Source organism: Lepidochelys olivacea (genome assembly GCF_965140295.1).
Source record: "Lepidochelys olivacea isolate rLepOli2 genome assembly, chromosome: 22".
NCBI classification, from domain to species: domain Eukaryota; kingdom Metazoa; phylum Chordata; order Testudines; family Cheloniidae; genus Lepidochelys; species Lepidochelys olivacea.
Window position 1 is genome coordinate 5,975,938 of NC_140432.1, and position 15,623 is coordinate 5,991,560.

Genomic DNA, 15,623 nt, shown 5'->3' on the forward strand with positions numbered 1-15,623 from the left:
GCCCTAGAAGATCACATATGCATAGTCAGCATTGGGGGGCAAACAATCTCAAACCTTCGGTTCGCTGATGACATTGACGGCCTGGCAGGTAGCAAAGATGAACTTGCCAACCTTGTGAAATGACTGGATGAAACCTCCGCAAAATACGGCACGGAAATCAGTGCAGAGAAAACCAAGCTGATGACAAATGGGATCAGATCACATATCATTGTCAGTGGACAAGAACTCGAGACAGTGAAACAGCTCAACTATTTGGGGACAATCATCACTGATGAAGAATTAAAGGCAGAAATTCTGGCAAGAACTGTGCAAACAACAGCAACAGTGGCAAAGCTAAAGCCTATTTGGAGGAACAAGAACATCTCCCTGGAATCCAAACTGAAACGGCTGCACGCGCTAGTCATTTCCATTTTTCTGTGTGCGAGACATGGACCCTTACGGCAGAACTTGAATGGAAAGTACAGGTAGTAGAGATAAGATACTTTCATAAAATCCCGGGCATCTCCTACTTTGACCACGTCACTAACGAAGAGGTCCGCAACGTCATCACCCAGTGCGCTGGGTCATATGAAGACCTCCGGACGACCATGAAGAAGCGCAAGCTGAAGTGGTACAGCAATGTAACAAGATCATCTGGCCTATCCAAGATCATCCTCCAAGGAACAGTACGGGGAAGAGAAGAAGACGTAGACAGAAGAAGAGATGGATTGACGACATAAAAGAGCAGACAGGAATGGACTTTGCGGAGACTCAAGCACTGACACGCAATCGTCAGGGGTGGAGACAATTGGTTGATTGTTTATCAATGATGGTGCCCCAGTGACCAGTGGGGTTATAGGAGTGATGATGATGTATCTGCAGTCCCAGGTTACATTAAACTGATTTTTAAAGACACGTTCAATATTTAAAACTTTAACTAGATGACCCTTGTGGTCCCTTTTAACCCTATAGCTCTGAGTCTATGCTATCACCACAGAGCAGAGTTAAGGTTCTTTGGTGCTCTATGTTCTCTGGGGCCATCCTCTTCCCTTATCTCTCTTGGGGAAATCTGGAAGGCAGTGGCCTTTTTGAAAGAGGGCAGTTCTATGGGAACCTCTGTAGAACTTTATTCATCAGTCTCTGCTGTAGAAAGTTTATTATGAAGAATAATAGTAAAATATGACCATTAATCCTAAAATAATTATTCAAATGCAGCTAATCCATGAGATTTCAGTACATTAACTGTCTGGAAAGTCTGAAGAGTTGCCTTATTAAACTAAAATCATTCAGGGCAACAACAACAAAAAGACAGGCATATGGTGCTATTTCTTAAAAGACTGACTTTTTATAAAGTAAAAATTAACTCAAATTAACTCATTTAACAAAGAGGTTGAATCCATGCCTTAGGTACAAAAATAAACCTAACCCTCACCAGAGAAGCCAGAACAAGTGCTACCGTAATCTGGAGACTAGACACCCAAGGTAGAAATCCTGTTTTGGTCACAAGTGGCAATAAATTTGAGGATCTCTTCCTAGTCCTTAGTGGATGTTTCTTCCACATCACTGAAGAACACGGTATGACTGTGAAACAACAGTTGTTTTGGATGCCCAGGCCAGGACTAAGAGAGCCCTGCAAATTTCTGAAGTGTGATGGCAGAACTGTATGTGGAAAGCTTACTCCCAAATCCCACAACTGCCAGCGCTGCATACAATATCTCTTCTGTAAGACAGTCACAGAATACAGGCACTGGATCAGTGGCACTAATTACCCACCAGGTCAGTGTCCTTTCTCCAGCAGTGGCCAGTACCAGATGCTTCAGAGGGATATGTAAAAATCCGTGTTCTGAGTTGGCTTATGTCTTGATGCATGAGGGTTTATAACTCTATTTTTTAGTCCTCTCCCATTAACCATACACAATTTTTGAATCTTTCTAAGCTCTTGGCCTGAATATCTCGTGGAAGTCACTGCCACAGGTGCCTTATGTAAAAAGTGTATCTCCTTTAATCCATTTTATGTTTGTTACCTTTCTGTTTCAATGACAGTTGGCTCATGAATCCAGTTTTAATTGCAAAGTATTTCAGAGAGATTCTGACCCCATGGACCTTCAGTCAGTAGGTTCCTACTATTAAGGGGCATATTTTCATCCCAATGCATGGAGGGGTAAGCATGGAAATCCTCACATGTGCAGAGGGAAATAGCAGTCTAAATGTCAAATCTCCACTCACCTCAAATTCCCTATCTGGACTACTCTGAAATATTATATATGTGAACAAATGTTCTTGCAGATTATTCCCAATTCAGTGTGACTTTCTGTTTTCCCAGTTATTTAGGACCTCCATAGTCCTAGTCAGAACCATTGTGCTTACAAATAATTCTCTGTCTTCCCTGTCCTAGGAGATGGTAGGTTGAGAAGGCACAAACAAATTTGTTAAGTCTTTAACACTTAAGCTCCTTTACTCACTTCTCCAGCTTCCTCTCCTCACTCTGAGCTCTCCGCTGGGCAAGCACGCTGCTTGCTCTCCTTTTTCTCTGCTCTTCTCTTTTCTGTTGGATCCGGGCATCCAGCTTGGAGATTGTGCAGATCCCCCAGATGGAGTCCTTAATTCCCTGCAGACACAAGGAAACAGGACACCTGAACCCAACATACTTTGGGCAGTCAAAGTAAAAGTTATATAGATAGAATATATATATCAATAGAAAAATCATGTTCATAAAAATTACATATATTATCTGCAATCCACTATATGATAGAAACGGAAAGAATTTTACAAATCTCTTCATTATGATCATTGCATCAGTTTACTTTTGCACACTTCAGTCAGCTAGGGACAGTAAAAACCAGCCTGGGCAGTTTCACTTTCTGGTGCATGCACTGGCCTAAACTTCTGTCTTTGGGCTACAACCTGTGCAGAGGAAGGTACGAATTATAAAACAGTTTCCCTTGCATTTGTTTTTAATTTTATGTCAACATTTCTATTAATATTGGCCTTTCAACAAAAACATTTTAAACAAGACCTACATTTCAGGGGTACTAAATTGTGCAGTGGTTTCCCTTTCAATGAAAATCTCAGTTTAGGTGGGTCTGAGAGGCTTATATATAAAACTGCAGGTGTGCATGGCATTTTAAAAGACAAGGTCCCAGCCTCAAGGAGCTCACAGTCTAGTGTAGACAGATAATTAATGACGATAACAGTAGTGGGATAACTGTCACAGCAGCAGGATAACAAAACAAGGAAGTGGGGGAAATGCTCCCCGGACAACAGTTTTGGCACACGCTAAAAATAAAGGCTATGTTGCTCTATTTTTTTATGTCATCTTGGCCATGCTCAGAAGCGGCAACAGAGAGCACCTGTGGCGAGATCAATGGCAGAAGGAGACACAAAAGTCATGAGCTTCTGAGGTGGAATTCCAAGGAGAATAGCGAGGCTGTAAGGAGTAGCCAAGAAAGGAGAGGTTGTTCTCTTTGGGACAGTTTGGCCACCTGTCCTGTGTTCCCTCAGCTCCCATCATTCCCTCAGACCACAATTTGGATGAAAGCCAGCAACAGTACTCCGTCAGGAGGAGAAGCCAACACTGTTAATTGTAGTCACGGTTCAGTTCAATACATTACACCAACTATTTTCAGTGGCCCAGTGACCTAAATCACACACATTTTAGGCATCTCTAAAAGGGACAGTAGAAAGTAATTAGTTTTTTTTTTTTTTTTAAAGGTGTCATTTCTTGTTGACTTCCCATTATTTATAGCCCCTCTCTCAGAAGCCCGAGAATCATTTCTTTCCTTGTCTGTTTTCTCCTATCTGGCAAAAAGTGCTTTTTCTCCTGCCAATTTGTGTATAAAGCTGGAATTAATCCAGTAGGGTTTCTTTACTGCCTTGTTTTGTAACACAAGCTGATAAGTGAGATTGTCGCAGACATTTGAGGCGTAGTTATTAGTTTTTTAATGCTGTGCTATCAATAGAAGTATCAATCCACAAGATAGTGTTTCAAGGATCTCCCAAGAACTGGTTCACTTTATTTGTAATTTCTCACCAAGAGTGGGGAGTTATTAGTATAATTTATGATATATCTTTATACAAGTTATCTATTATCTTGTTAGCTTTTTTAATCCATGGAGGCAGAAAATATAAGGGCAATAAAATATAATTACACACACATTTAGGATATGCAAGGCATCTGTGGTCGAATGTAAATCAAAATTTGGTGTTTACACTACTTGATTGTGTCCTCTGGTTACAAAACCAAGGCAGTTTGCTCTTCCTGGTTGCAAAGAAACATCAGCTCCATGTTGCCCAAACCCAAACCCTATGTTAAACCCACAAAGGGCTCCAGAAAGCACTTAAGATATTTCCAACTTTTTTTAAAAACGGGTGGGGGAAGCAACATCTTCTTAACTAGGTCGGAGTTAGCCTTTCACCTGTGGGCCATCTGTTGCAGCATCATCCAAATCAGCTGTAATCAGTCAAGCATTCCCATCACAAAAAATACATAATTGATCCCTTTGATGGCAGAGTGATTAAGGCTCAATTCTGCAGGGCGCTCTGCAGCACATAGAGATGTTTGGAGGTGCAGTGGAGGCTCAACGTTTGTCCAGACCATGGTCAGCCGTGTGAGTCTGTAGTGGTATCATGCTGAACAAGAGTAGCTCCCTCTTATTTCCACACACTCAAGAGCAAAAGAATGTCAATGAGTGGAGTTGGAGGGAGATTAGAATCCTGCTATTTGTGTGTGATCCCACACATATAAATTAGGTACACAACCACTATTCTGCTCCATATTTTTTTTAAAAAGGTAACCAGGAGTGAAACTTGAGGTTACTCCTGGAGAGGATATATTCTTAGTCCACCATTGGATACATGGAAAGGGAGGCACCAAGCGTTAAAGAACAGGATATAATCTGAATATTCAAGACCTATAATATTGATTGGTCTCTAAGTCTATTTTGCCGATAAACTCACTATGCCACTTATGCAAGGGGAAAAAAAAGATCCTGAAGAGATTCTGGGCTCAAGACAAATTGAGAGACTTACCCTGACGAGATCATGAAGGAAGGTTTTCACACTGTCTGCCATCTCTACTCCAGCATCACCTCTGATTCCAAAACTATCAACTACAGGGAGAAGGGAAGAGAAGAGCCCAAACCTCTGTCATCATGCAGAGATGGGAAACTGATGGAGCCTGGCAGAGAGAAAAGGAAACATTACCATGGTAGATGTAAACAAAGAATTCCTGGTTTACGCATTGGTGTGTGTAATGGAATTGTACGTTTAATAGCATCTCAACCATTTTAAACAGAAGGCAATATTTGTCCAGGCTACATGAATAATTTAACACTTACTACTATATTAATGTGCAGCATTTCTGAAGAAAAGGCATGACAATTGGAAAACACATAGGTAACCAAAGGTTTGAAAGTTGTAAAATTCAGACTTTTGAACTAATGAAATAAAGTTTTACATTAACTCCAGTCTTCATTGTTGCAACCCGTATCTAGGAATGAAGCCATATATCCTGAAAAAGCTGCTAGTACAAAATGCAGCTGCCTATCTGCTTACAACACAAGTCACCATGAGCACATCATCCCAGTACTCTGCTCTCTGCAATGGATCTCATCAAACAACTGTCCAATTCAAGATATCTATCCTGATACACAAAGCTCTCCATGGGATTAGCTTCTACCTATTCAACAGATTACTTCTTAAAAGCTGTGGCTACGGTTGCAGATTTGTCACAGTGGTGAAAATGTCACAGATACCATGACTTCTCCATTTGTCCATGACTTCCATATGGGAAGGTCCTAGGTGGGTCACCCCAGCAACCTCTTCTCTAAACCAGGTTGGGTGGGGGTGTTGGAGAGCTAGCTCACCCTACACTCACCCCAAGCTGCAGTTCCTGAGACCCACGGGGTTGGGCCCAGCTCCCTACTCCAGGCATTGCAACCTGGCGCATGGGATCGCAGCACCCTTCTATAATGACAGAGCAGTGGCCAGGCCAAATTTGAGTGAATGGCACTGTGACCTTTTTCTCAGGTCGCAATGCCATTCACTCAAATTTAGCCTGCTGCCCCGGGGTGGCCAAGCCAAACCTGAGCAGAGCTATGAGCCGATGTGCCAGGTCACAATGCCTGGGACACAGGAGCCGCTGCTGCCCATGCCCAGGGTGATCACAGGATAGGCTCGCTCTCAACCCACAGGCCCAGCCATGTGGGACAGGAGCCACCACTGAGGGAGGGCCCCCAAACCAATGGCCTCCCCTCCTCACTATAGTGGGATTAGGGTTGTGGTGCCGGGGTGGAAGGTACTGCTGAGGGCAGTGACAGCAGTGAAGAAGGATGCTGGCCTATCATCTTAATGAGACACAGCTGAATTTCATTTGTACTGCTTTAAAAAAAAAATCACAAATCACAAAAGCTATGACTTTTACTAAATTAACTGTGATTGCTCCATCTTTTTTAATAAAAAATGCCATAAAAAATCTGCAGCCCTAGGTATGGTCCCAGCTGAAGAACAAAACTGTTGAACAATAGGGAAAAATGCATGAGTGGGGAGACAAATCTTTCACAAGAGAAGGTCTTAGACTCTGAAACCACTCCCACAAGAGAGAAGAATGACCATGGACCTCAGTACATCAAAACTCCTAGATTTCCTATATGCATCTCCAAAGTGGCAAAAAGGAAAGTTATATGAAGATTAACAAGCCCCTAAACAAGAAACCGTATGCAATGACAGATGAGAAAGTATTCAGGCCGAGGCGAACAGTGAAACAGCGGGACAAAACCCAGGTCAGAACAGGGGATGCATTTGACAAGCAGAGTTCAAATTAGGTTCATGACTTGTTTTGCAAATGTTTTGGAAATACAAGCTTCTCCTTGCTCCAGAGCTAAGGACCCTTTACACAGAAAGACCTAGTGTAGTCTACTTCAAAGAAATAAGCACTGCACGAGGTAAAGGGCACACCAGAGGAGACAGACAAAGTGACTTAGGGCTTTGACTACATTAGGGATTTGTGCACTGTCACTCGTGTACATTGATGTAGCTACACCATAACAAAACCCAACATGCGTGTGCTGCACCATTGTAAAGAGGAGCTTGCACCAGTAAGACTTAGCCTTACTTTAAATATTCTTTCGTGTATTCTGTAACTTCGTAATACAAGAGGTCACCACATCATAGTCTTTACTGTTATATTTTAGCTGAGATGTGTTGCGAATTTTTTATGTTTTGCTTCTTTTAAAGAAAGCAGATTTATTGATTTTCAAGACTAACTGGTATGGTTCTATGGTATTTTGACAAAAATAATCCTAAGTGACAACTTATTAGTGTTACGGAGTTGCAAAGGGCTAGTACTGGCTGCAATGCCATCCTGGCTTCATCGGTTTCTCTAGAATTGAAGCTTTTAAGTTTTTTCTGGTTAGGAACAAAACCCTTCTGGTTAGGAACAAAACACTTCACATACACAACTAACACAATGTCTGCAGACAGTCTAAAATAGCAGATCTGAAGTCTAATAGTGATAAGTTAAATGTCAACATTGTTATCTATTTAACTGCTGAACATTTTAACTCTAAATATTAAGATATTCTGAATCTGTGGACAAATCTGAGTACTACAATTATTCTCCAAAAACTCTGTTTGAGACAGACTGTAAATTCCTTGGTACAGTTGTGTTTTACAGAACACTACTGGCAACTAAACAACAATTTGTCAACCTATTCCAGCATGATGCACAACTTTTCACGTTCTTCTTCCTGCAGGAGCATACAAATGTATAGCCATAAAAGTGAATCATTTAATTTCTACAATAACTGAAGAGTTATAAATACCCAGTTTCAGGATTAGTATCAATAAGCAACAGCCTTCTTCAGCAGACACTGACGTCAGTCAATGATCTAAACCTTGACCTTCATACACATTCTGTTTTGCAGTTTTATATCTACTGTATTCAAATCAGACATTGTGCTGATCAAAGCAAGGCCCTTTGGGTGTGTCCTTATCTCAAAACACCAAAACTCAGTGGCCAAAACTAACCCGGGAATGGTATTTGTTGTAAGAGCACAGAAGGTGGCAAAACAGATGGGCCATAAGATGGAGTGGAGTCTAAGAGAGGTAGGCCAGAACCTAAGCAAAGAGGATGATGTCTGCTAGTATTAAACATTTAACTGGACATAGACATCTAAAAAGAATACTTCATCTGTGAAACAGCCCAGTATAAAAACAAGAGATCTCAGAATGAGCATGCAGGATGAAAGAACAGTTATGAAACACTTAAGAGTCAGTAAGGCAGAAATTACCAAGTAATTTGGGAGTCAAACATTTTCACAATTTGAAAAGAGCTCTCTCTCCATTTCTTCCTCCAGTAGTATACACACGCACAAGTTAAAGGGAAAGTATGTCAGACACATTTTATTCCATACATGTATCCAGTGAAATCTTCCTCTATGAGATTTTCCCACTCAATTTCTAAAAAGGAAACACACTGGATTTCTGACCTATGTCAAATAGAAACCCATATTGTTTACAGTCCTACATTGGCCTTCCATGGCGAAAGAATCACTAGTGTTGCAATTTTGAGACGAGCCTTCTGCCTCCAGCCGTAGGCTCAGGATGGTGATCAGCAGATGACTCTAGTGTCTATGTGCATGTGTCCACAGAAAGTGGTTTATGATAACCCACAAAAAGCTCAAATCAAAAGCATGTTTCTATACTAAAAATATTCTCCCTGCAAGTCCTATGCTATCACTAGTTTATTATAAGGGATGTGTGGCCCAGTGGACTGCCTGGATTGGGAGTCAAAGGACCTGGGTTCTATTCCCAGCTCTGTCACTATCCAGCTGTGTAATCTTCATCCTCTCTGCATCACATGTAACATGGGGACAATAACAACCTTCTTTGTAAAGAATTTTGAAATCTACAGATGAAAAGCACAACATAAAAGGATACCTATTATTATTGTAGGGTCTCACAACTTCTGTGCTTTTAGCATTTCGCCATCAAATTTTGATCCTTCAGCTTCTCTTAAAGTGTCAAAAAAGCATTTGTCCAGCATGTGGATCACTACCTAAATGCTTCAACACATTTGTCCTCATCACAAGAACCAGAACACAGTTCAAAATGACTAGTAAACTCTCCTCAGAGTCCAGATCTGGAATAGCAGAGGGTGCCGCAGGCGGGATAGACGTTCAGAGGCAGAACTATATAAAGTAACCCTGCACAGAACCAGCCTGGCTGGTGACTACCTCTAAACCCATGTTATTAGTCCCTCAATTTTGTGAGCCCTAAGTTAACTCACAAATGGACAGTCAACTTGAAATCAATCTTTTACAAATTCTAAGTAGTTTTTGATCCCACAGCTGACGCTGACAATTTCTGTGGGTTTGAAGTTACATTTTTCTATTTTTAAAAATCTTGCCCCCCCCCCGATCTTGCTGTATGAAAGATTCATACAAACAGAGGAGACAGAAAAGTTTACAATGCACACAATCATCAAACTGACAAAGGGAGAGGAAAAAGTGTTTTCTCTAATCTCTTTCAGTGATCGCAACCTTCTGTGTAAAAAATGTTCAGGAAGACTTGTAATTTTTTTTTTTTTTTAAAGTGCCAATGGTTGGGCAAGCCCCCACCCCTCAGCAGCTAGAACATGTCTCCCACCGGCCTAGGGGTTACAGTCTGAAGCAGCAGCCAGAGGGAGAGGGAACCTGGGCCTGGGCACTCCACCGCTTCTGACTCAGGGCCCTCTTGAGTACTGTAAGGATGCTGTTCACTACCTGCAATCTAGCTAACACACTTCTTTGGGTCTCTTTCTACCAATTTGTTCCTCCTCAAGGCACATCAAGGCTTTCGGTTATCCTGTGCAATGGGAGCCACCGGATGCAGCGTCCCTCCTGATGATGCATCCTCCAGGTGTAGTCCCTCCAAGCTGTGAGAACAGGTCCACCTCCCTCTGCTCCCTGCCCCACTGCACTGCCTCTTTTTAAACCCCTCCTCCGACTGGAGCATGCCCAGCAGGCCCACCGGGGAAGGGCTTCTTGGGCCCAGAGTTGTTCCTGTATTCCCATTCCATAGTGGGAGGCTAATCCACCCCATCACAGTGCCCTTCTAAATTAATCAATTTCAGGGTGGATAAAAATCAATGATTTTTAAAAAAAATAAATAAAATTTGGATTTTTTTTGATAAATTGCTTTTTGAGGGAAAAACCTATCTAAAGATAGTTTTAATTAAGATACATTATAGCTCAAAGATATCTCATCATGGAATAGGGATTATAAATTGTAATTCTATAATATGAGACAATATATTCATGTAATGTTTAAGAAAAGTTTTGTAAATGAGTTCCAATAGTTCATGGATTAGGGACCCAATCTTATGGGGCTCCAGGGGCTTCCGTATAGATAATTTAGGTTAATATTTCTATCTACCCAAAGGGACCCAGTGCTCAGTCTAGATAGAAGATACCATCAGAGATGCTTAGTTTTGCAGTTCTCAAACTGTGGATTTGTGTCTCCAGAGATAACATGCTTGTAAACAGCAAAAATGTTTTTAAATAATATATACAGGTGAGAAATAACAAACCTCAACCCTACTGTCCCTCTGCAAATCTGTGTACACAGAGTCAGTGCCTTACCTCTCTCTAAAAGTGCAAAGTTTCAAAAAGTTCAATGAATAGAAGGTTGTTGGGGGCGGAATAGATCTGGACAAGGAGATAAATGCGAGAAGGGAGGGATAGGTAGTAGAAACAAAAGTGAAACTGTTTGAGCAGCATATTCCAGAAGTCTTGAGGTCTTTCTGAGTGTAGCCTTCATTGATTTGAGATCTATCATACCATTCTCTCACTAGAAGGGAAAACCTATAATGGCAGCAGGCCATAAAAGAGACCCAGTTTGCGAATAAGAACATTCAAGAAATATATGTTCGCTGATGATGTTTTAAAGAAAATCACACCAGTGAACTGGTGGAAGTCACTTAAGCACTTGGATTCAGAGACTGTTGAAGTGATAATCTTACTTTTAACAGCAGTAGCTTCTTCTGTAGAGAGAACAGTAGAGTGTAGAGAGAATATTTTCTTCCTTTGGACTACTTCATTCCAAACTGAGAACTCGTTTGGGACCTGAAATAGCAGGAAAGCTGGTTTTTCTTTCCCAGATTATGAACAAACAGGAAAATGAAGGTGAAGACGACTGATTTAGCTGCAGAAGCCAATATTTTAAGTTTCTCAGGTTGATCTGGCTGACATCGTCAATTTAATTTTTGTTTTGTTTTGTTTTGAATTTCATTTAACTATTTTAGTTAAAAACAATTTTAACAGAAACAAACCTGATTTTAAAAAACTTGAATGTTTAAATTCAAAAATTCATATGCTTGTTTTGTTAATATATGATATGTTTGCTGTTGAAGAAAAAAAATCCAGAATACATAACGTTTTTTTAGTTAAATAAAACAATTTAAATGTCTGTCTGGTGATGTTCTCCTCCTAATACAGCCTGACAAGAAAATCCTCCAAATATTAATGATTAACCTGTTGAATTGGAGCTAGTTCACCTCCCAATGACTTCATAAATATCTGCTTCAATTACCTTTGGTAAATGAAATAACCAAACCATCATTCATTTTCTGATACAGCTGTAAAACTAATCTGAAAAGTTTTCAAAATAAATCACTTAAAAAATATATAGTGTGTACCTTCTAAAAATGAAACTTATATCTATCTCTGAGTTGTGAAGAATATGTATTAAGGTCATAACAACCAACAAGAATGCACTTTTATGTAAAAATAACTATCACGGCTACCGCTCTAAAACCTGTCACTTTTATGTAGAAATCCATGATTAAATCAAGTCTTCCTGACTAGTGATTTAAATCATGATTTAAATCAATTTGATTGAAATCAAATCCACGCTGATCAATATGCAAATTATATTTCATTACTGTGGTTTCTTTACAATGCAAAGCTTTAGCACAGATTTTTAAGCTGTAACCCCAAAATTGGGCCCTAATTTTGCAATCAAATCCACATGGATGCACTCCGGAGACTCTGCAGAGCCCCATTCTGCACATTCTTATTTCACTCTGCCTGGTCTACATTTAAAACATAGTTCAAAATAGCTACATCACCCAGGGGGTGTGAAAAATCCACACCCTTGAGTGATATAGCTATGCCAACCTAGGTTTTAAGCAGCCGATGAAAGAATGCTTCATTGACCGAGTTCCTGTAAGCTCGGGAGGTGGAATTCCTGCAGCGATGGAAATACTCCTTCCATTTCTGTAGTCTTGTGTCTACACTATGGAGTTACAGTGGCATAGATACAGCACTATAGCGATACTGCAGTCGCACAGACATGGCCATAGTGAAGTCAATGATTATACTAACGCAGTGGTTTCCAACCTTTTTTCATTTGCAGACACTCTGCAGACCCCCAGACTTCTGTGGACCATGGGTTGAAAACCACTGTTCTATGGTAACGACAACCTTTTGCGGACACTTTAGACACAGTCTGTGGACCCCCAGGGGTTCACACACCACAGGTAGAAAACCACGATACTAATGGATCTGTGTCAGATAAGGACATGAATCACATTTATAGTTACAAATGAAAGTGGTTTTTTATGCAATTAAGCCAATAAACAGCAGAAGCCCCTTGACTGGGATGGGCCAAAGGACAGAATCGTCCCAGTTAAGAGAGAAGTCCATGAATAAAGTCTAACAGAATTTAAGTGGGAAAAATTCTGGGCTGAATAAATGTCCAGGAATAAAAGGGATGATGGCTGTGCTGGAAGAGCAGAGTTCTTCTCTTCACCTTCTGGCACCAGCTGAACACCTCCTCAGCAAGTGGCATGTTTCCAGTTCCAGTCACGATCATTAAGCGAAGTCAGTTCCCTAACAAATGTTCTTAGAAAGGGCCATCTCGGGCTACCTGACTCCCTACAAAGCAGCTGCGCCTGCTGGATTTAGCCAGTTCAGCACATCCCTAAAAAGCAGACACACCACACACCCTCAATTCAGTGTCCCTATAAAGCTGCTTCCCCTTCCCCTGTATATCCAGGTAGACAACACCCCCCCCCCCATGATGAGGGATTCTTCTCCCCCCTACTCTCCTGTGGCGAAAGGACCCACTCAGTGGCTCAGGGCCCCTCTCCCTACAGAATCAGGGGTAGCACCCAACAGAGGGAGACAGGGCAGGTCGGATGAGGGAGAGCAAGGAGTTTCCTGTCACCCCAGGCAGCCCAGAGAGAGGACGCTGGGGAGGGAGCCCTATACCAAGACCGGGGTGAAGACAAAGGAGATCACAGAATCATAGAATATCAGGGTTGGAAGGGACCTCAGGAGGTCATCTAGTCCCACCCCCTGCTCAAAGCAGGACCCATCCCCAACTAAATCATCCCAGGGCTTTGTCAAGCCTGACCTTAAAAACATCTAAGGATGGAGATTCCACCACCTCCCTAGGGAACCCATTCCCGGGCTTCACCACCCTCCTCGTGAAAAAGTTTTTCCTAATATCCAACCTAATAAGATGGGGTACCAGAGGGGGAAAGCATCTGGGCCGGGGCACGCAGGCAGGTGGGGGCCGGGAACGGGTGTCACCCACAGCAACCGGGGCAGGGAAGGCCAGCGTGCCCGGGGGTGCCTGAGATTGAGCACCCAGGGCAGAGCGGGGCCCAGAGACCGGGGGGCAGAGAGCGGGGGGGCAGAGAGCGGGGGCCAGAGAGCGGGGGCCAGAGCGCAGTGCCGGGGCGGGACGGGGTGCCCGGGGGGCAGAGCGGGGGGCAGAGACCGGGGGGCAGAGCGCAGTGCCGGGGCGGGGTGCCCGGGGGACAGAGAGCGGGGGGCAAAGCGGGGGGCAGAGCGCAGTGCCGGGGCGGGACGGGGTGCCCGGGGGGCAGAGAGCGGGGGCAGAGCGCAGTGCCGGGGCGGGACGGGGTGCCCGGGCGGTGGGGCGGGGGGTGCCAGGGACAGAGCACCCAGCGGGCGGCGGGGCGGGGGGTGCCCGGGGGAGCGGGCAGCTGGGCGGGGCGGGGGGTGCCCGGGGGGCAGAGACCGGGGGGCAGAGCCCGGGGGGCAGAGCGCAGTGCCGGGGCGGGACGGGGTGCCCGGGGGGCAGAGCGGGGTGCCAGGGACCGGGGGGCAGAGCGGGGTGCCAGGGACCGGGGGGCAGAGCGGGGTGCCGGGGCGGGACGTGGTGCCCGGGGGGCAGAGCGGGGGGCAGAGCGGGGGGTGCCCGGGGGGCAGAGAGCGGGGGGCAGAGAGCGGGGGGCAGAGCGCAGTGCCGGGGCGGGACGGGGTGCCCGGGGGGCAGAGCGGGGGGTGCCCGGGGGGCAGAGAGCGGGGGGCAGAGCGGGGTGCCAGGGACCGGGGGGCAGAGCGGGGTGCCGGGACGGGGTGCCCGGGCGGGGGGGCGGGGGGTGCCAGGGACAGAGCACCCAGCGGGCGGCGGGGCGGGGGGTGTCCGGGGGAGCGGGCGGCGGGGCGGGGCGGGGGGTGCCCGGGGCCGGGGCTCACCGGAGCGGGCGGGGACGCTCCCGGGGCTCCGCGACCGAGGCTCCGTCCCCCTCTCAGGCCGGACTTCCCAGCCGAGCGCGCCCGGCCGGCCGAGACACACCGCGCATGCGCCAGCAGCCTCCTCAGCTCGGCAGCACTCACGGCGGCCGCCAGGGGAGCCCGCGGCGCGGCGCCGGCCTGCGAACGCGCAGGCGCGGCCCGTCCCCCTCAGGGGTGCAATGCACGGGCGGCCACAGGGGGCGCAGGAGAGGCGCAGCCCGCAGCGCTCCCTGCTGAAGCAACCTTGGGGCGGGGGGAGCTTGGGCCTGGGCACGTTGCTGGGGCCCGGGGCCAGCCTCGTGCTGAGGCCGCCCACGGTGGCACACACCCAACCGCAGGGCCTGGCCCGGTGCCCCCCCTGCCGGGCCCCCACCCGCACCACCTCAGAACTCCTGGGTTCTGTCCCAGCCCCCCAGCCCCCTGCCTTGCCAGGACCCCCGCCCCCCGGCCCCTTTCCCCTTCCGTGCGAGGGGGAGAACAGGGGCCCGTCGCACAGCTGGGTTCTCGTTCGGGCTGTCGTCCTATTCGTGGAGATGGGCCCAGTTTCTCACTCCCGTCTTGCACCAGATAACTTCTGCCGACTTCAGTGCAGCTGCTCCTGATTGATGATGACGATGGTACAACTCCCAGGAGAACCAGGCCCAGGGTCTTTACATTTTAGGAGCCCTTCTGATCCTGCCACTTATTCCCCACCTGAAGACGTGAAACCCACTGCGGTGACATCAGCCACCTTTCCACAGCCTTTCATTGGGATCTTCTAGAGAGGACTGGTCTTCACTGCAAAGAATAGGCATGTTTTTACATTAAGATAAAAAGAAAAGGAGGACTTGGGGCACCTTAGAGACGAACAAATTTATTAGAGCATGAGCTTTCGTGAGCTACAGCTCACTTCATCGGATGCATCCGATGCTCAAATAAATGGGTTAGTCTCTAAGGTGCTACAAGTCCTCCTTTTCTTTTTGCGAATACAGACGAACACGGCTGCTCCTCTGAAACCTGTCATTAAGGTAGTTACTGCAATGTAAAATCCTACAGGAGACAACAAGGCACAGGTAGTTTTTACCTTGATGTAGCTTGTTGGAGTCAACCCTCTAATCCCAAACTGGGGTTAATTTT

At 45.4% G+C, this 15,623-nt stretch overlaps 1 protein-coding gene across 3 annotated transcripts in view; it reads right to left on the reverse strand.

Moving 5' to 3' along the window:
• Window positions 1-15,623, reverse strand: part of EI24 (EI24 autophagy associated transmembrane protein) — a 36,982-nt gene that overhangs the window by 16,694 nt on the left and 4,665 nt on the right. Inside the window, exons 1-4 of one of the 3 annotated variants that reach the window (XM_084611868.1) lie at window positions 14,469-14,584; window positions 10,979-11,081; window positions 5,008-5,155; window positions 2,442-2,587 (exon numbers count right to left, since the gene is read on the reverse strand). In XM_084611868.1, coding sequence (XP_084467994.1) covers window positions 2,442-2,587; window positions 5,008-5,049 — 188 coding nt within the window. In that variant the 5' untranslated portion in view covers window positions 5,050-5,155; window positions 10,979-11,081; window positions 14,469-14,584. Of the gene's footprint in view, window positions 1-2,441; window positions 2,588-5,007; window positions 5,156-10,978; window positions 11,082-14,468; window positions 14,588-15,623 lie in introns of those variants that run through there. The other 2 variants (XM_084611867.1, XM_084611866.1) reach the window with 2 other exon arrangements.